The sequence below is a fragment of the Watersipora subatra genome, chromosome 10 (assembly GCF_963576615.1).
Source record: "Watersipora subatra chromosome 10, tzWatSuba1.1, whole genome shotgun sequence".
NCBI lineage: Eukaryota > Metazoa > Bryozoa > Gymnolaemata > Cheilostomatida > Watersiporidae > Watersipora > Watersipora subatra.
Window position 1 is genome coordinate 36074796 of NC_088717.1, and position 4590 is coordinate 36079385.

General features: G+C 47.1%; 1 protein-coding gene across 1 annotated transcript; it reads right to left on the reverse strand.

The window, feature by feature from the left end:
- Positions 1-565: 565 nt before the first annotated feature.
- On the reverse strand, positions 566-4291 carry LOC137407009 (calphotin-like). The gene has a single exon (XM_068093612.1). The coding sequence runs from the start codon at positions 4289-4291 to the stop codon at positions 566-568; it is 3726 nt and encodes a 1241-aa protein (XP_067949713.1).
- Positions 4292-4590: the final 299 nt, after the last annotated feature.

The window sequence follows — 4590 nt, forward strand, 5'->3', positions numbered from 1 at the left end:
AATGGTCCAGCTTGGTAACTACCCAAAAAGTGTTTACAAAGCTTTAAACTGATAAATACGTTTCATCTACCTATATAATGCTATTTCACCATGTATGATTAACATTTCTAATGTACAACCGCGTATAGTTTGTGTTAATAAAATGTGAGGGGATAATTTCTTAGTTTACAGCCGAGTCACTTTTTTATGAATTAGTCATAAAAAGTTATGTATTTTTACAAAGTATATTAATATCCCTAAGTATGACTATTGAGATATTGAAAGAGTCTGTCTTGTTCATTTGACATTGGTTATTTGAAAGATGTTTTACTGTAATCGAATAAATGGCTAATGAATCATTTGTAGAGTCCAAAGCAGATATGGAAGCTCCCACCTCACATGCCATGCACATTCTATCCAGTGATTCAAAGCCACAGCCAGCAATTAGGGGTGTTAAACCAGAAAGAGATGCCGCATTAGAATGGATGCACGATCTTTTGGATGTGTGGGATATATTGGGGGACACAGGATACATTTTGTTTACATTTGATGGTGATGTGCAGAAATTAATGGAAAGACTATTGGTTCATGATGCTTTAAGTAATCCAAAAAAGATGAAAAAGAAAATCGACGATCTTGAGGTTTTGATTCGTAACAACGCATTTCCAAAAACCAAAGTTTTCAAAGCAACAGGTGATACAGCAACAGGTGGTACAGCAACAGGTTTTAAAGCAACAGGTGATACAGCAACAGGTGATACAGCAACAGGTGATACAGCAACAGGTGATACAGCAACAGGTGATACAGCAACAGGTGATACAGCAACAGGTGATACAGCAAAAGGTGGTACAGCAACAGGCGATACAGCAACAGGTGGTACAGCAACAGGTGATACAGCAACTGGTGTTCCAGCAACAGGCGATACAGCAACAGGCGATACAGCAACAGGTTTTAAAGCAACAGGCGATACAGCAACAGGTGGTACAGCAACAGGTGATACAGCAACAGGTGATACAGCAACAGGTGATACAGCAACAGGTGATACAGCAACAGGTGATACAGCAACAGGTGATACAGCAAAAGGTGGTACAGCAACAGGTGATACAGCAACTGGTGTTCCAGCAACAGGCGATACAGCAACAGGCGATACAGCAACAGGCGATACAGCAACGGGTGACACAGCAACAGGCGATACAGCAACAGGCAATACAGCAACGGGTGATACAGCAACATGTGATACAGCAACAGGTGATACAGCAACAGGTGATACAGCAACAGGTGATACAGCAACAGGTGGTACAGCAACTGGTGGTACAGCAACAGGTGATACAGCAACTGGTGTTCCAGCAACAGGTGATACAGCAACAGGCGATACAGCAACAGGCGATACAGCAACAGACGATACAGCAACGGGTGGTACAGCAACAGGTGATACAGCAACTGATGTTCCAGCAACAGGCGATACAGCAACAGGCGATACAGCAACAGACGATACAGCAACAGGCGATACAGCAACAGGCGATACAGCAACAGGTGGTACAGCAACAGGTGATACAGCAACAGGTGGTACAGCAACTGGTGGTACAGCAACAGGTGGTACAGCAACAGGTGACATAGCAACAGGTTTTAAAGCAACAGGTGATACAGCAACAGGTGGTACAGCAACAGGTGATACAGCAACAGGCGATACAGCAACAGGTGGTGCAGCAACAGGTGGTACAGCAACTGGTGTTCCAGCAACAGGTGGTACAGCAACAGGTGATACAGCAACAGGCGATACAGCAACAGGTTTTAAAGCAACAGGTGATACAGCAACAGGTGATACTGCAACAGGTGATACAGCAACAGGTGATACAGCAACAGGTGATACAGCAACAGGTGATACAGCAACAGGTGATACAGCAACAGGTGGTACAGCAACAGGTGGTACAGCAACAGGTGATTCAGCAACTGGTGTTCCAGCAACAGGCAATACAGCAACAGGCGATACAGCAACAGGCGATACAGCAACGGGTGACACAGCAACAGGCGATACAGCAACAGGCGATACAGCAACGGGTGATACAGCAACAGGTGATACAGCAACAGGTGATACAGCAACAGGTGATACAGCACCAGGTGATACAGCAACAGGTGGTACAGCAACTGGTGGTACAGCAACAGGTGGTACAGCAACAGGTGATACAGCAACTGGTGTTCCAGCAACAGGTGATACAGCAACAGGCGATACAGCAACGGCTGACACAGCAACAGGTGATACAGCAACAGGTGGTACAGCAACAGGTGATACAGCAACAGGTGGTACAGCAACAGGTGATACAGCAACAGGTGGTACAGCAACTGGTGGTACAGCAACAGGTGGTACAGCAACAGGTGATACAGCAACTGGTGTTCCAGCAACAGGTGATACAGCAACAGGCGATACAGCAACAGGTTTTAAGGCAACAGGTGATACAGCAACAGGTGGTACAGCAACAGGTGATACAGCAACAGGTGATACAGCAACAGGTGATACAGCAACAGGTGATACAGCAACAGGTGATACAGCAACAGGTGATACAGCAACAGGTGGTACAGCAACAGGTGATACAGCAACTGGTGTTCCAGCAACAGGCGATACAGCAACAGGCGATACAGCAACAGGCGATACAGCAACGGGTGACACAGCAACAGGCGATACAGCAACAGGCGATACAGCAACGGGTGATACAGCAACAGGTGATACAGCAACAGGTGATACAGCAACATGTGATACAGCAACAGGTGATACAGCAACAGGTGGTACAGCAACTGGTGGTACAGCAACAGGTGGTACAGCAACAGGTGATACAGCAACTGGTGTTCCAGCAACAGGTGATACAGCAACAGGCGATACAGCAACAGGCGATACAGCAACAGGCGATACAGCAACGGCTGACACAGCAACAGGTGATACAGCAACAGGTGGTACAGCAACAGGTGATAGAGCAACAGGTGGTACAGCAACTGGTGGTACAGCAACAGGTGATACAGCAACAGGTGGTACAGCAACTGGTGGTACAGCAACAGGTGGTACAGCAACAGGTGATACAGCAACTGGTGTTCCAGCAACAGGTGATACAGCAACAGGCGATACAGCAACAGGCGATACAGCAACAGGCGATACAGCAACGGCTGACACAGCAACAGGTGATACAGCAACAGGTGGTACAGCAACAGGTGGTACAGGAACTGGTGGTACAGCAACAGGTGGTACAGCAACAGGTGATACAGCAACTGGTGTTCCAGCAACAGGTGATACAGCAACAGGCGATACAGCAACAGGTTTTAAAGCAACAGGTGATACAGCAACAGGTGGTACAGCAACAGGTGATACAGCAACAGGTGATACAGCAACAGGTGATACAGCAACAGGTGATACAGCAACAGGTGATACAGCAACAGGTGATACAGCAACAGGTGGTACAGCAACAGGTGATACAGCAACTGGTGTTCCAGCAACAGGCGATACAGCAACAGGCGATACAGCAACAGGCGATACAGCAACGGGTGACACAGCAACAGGCGATACAGCAACAGGCGATACAGCAACGGGTGATACAGCAACAGGTGATACAGCAACAGGTGGTATAGCAACTGGTGGTACAGCAACAGGTGGTACAGCAACAGGTGATACAGCAACTGGTGTTCCAGCAACAGGTGATACAGCAACAGGCGATACAGCAACAGGCGATACAGCGACAGGCGATACAGCAACAGGCGATACAGCAACAGGCGATACAGCAACAGGTGGTACAGCAACAGGTGATACTGCAACAGGTGGTACAGCAACTGGTGGTACAGCAACAGGTGGTACAGCAACAGGTGATACAGCAACTGGTGTTCCAGCAACAGGTGATACAGCAACAGGCGATACAGCAACAGGCGATACAGCAACAGGCAATACAGCAACGGGTGACACAGCAACAGGTGATACAGCAACAGGTGGTACAGCAACAGGTGATACAGCAACAGGTGGTACAGCAACAGGTGATACAGCAACAGGTGGTACAGCAACTGGTGGTACAGCAACAGGTGGTACAGCAACAGGTGATACAGCAACTGGTGTTCCAGCAACAGGTGATACAGCAACAGGTGATACAGCAACAGGCGATACAGCAACAGGCGATATAGCAACGGGTGACACAGCAACAGGCGATACAGCAACAGGTGGTACAGCAACAGGTGATACAGCAACAGGTGGTACAGCAACTGGTGGTACAGCAACAGGTGGTACAGCAACTGGTGGTACAGCAACATGTGGTACAGAAAATAGTCCAAAAGAAAATGCCATGAAGCGACTCGACTGCTATCGCAAGTTTGTCACTATTCCTTCTGAAAGGGATGACTTAATTATGATAGCATTCGAAAAGGCTAAAGAAAGAAAGTTATTCGATCTAGATCAAGTGCTTAATACATGGGAATATGTTAAGCAATTTCTCAATGATTCCATTAAAGTTAGAAATGCAGTTAAAGGAATGATATTAGAAGTTCTTATTCCTGAAGTTCTGAATACAGCAACAGGTGATACAGCAACGGGTGATACAGCAACAGGTGATACAGCAACAGGCGATACAGCAACAGGCGTTACAG

Coding starts and splice junctions, on each gene's coding strand:
- LOC137407009 (XM_068093612.1), bottom strand. CDS start 4,291: ATGGCATTTTCTTTTGGACTATTTTCTGTACCACATGTTGCTGTACCA.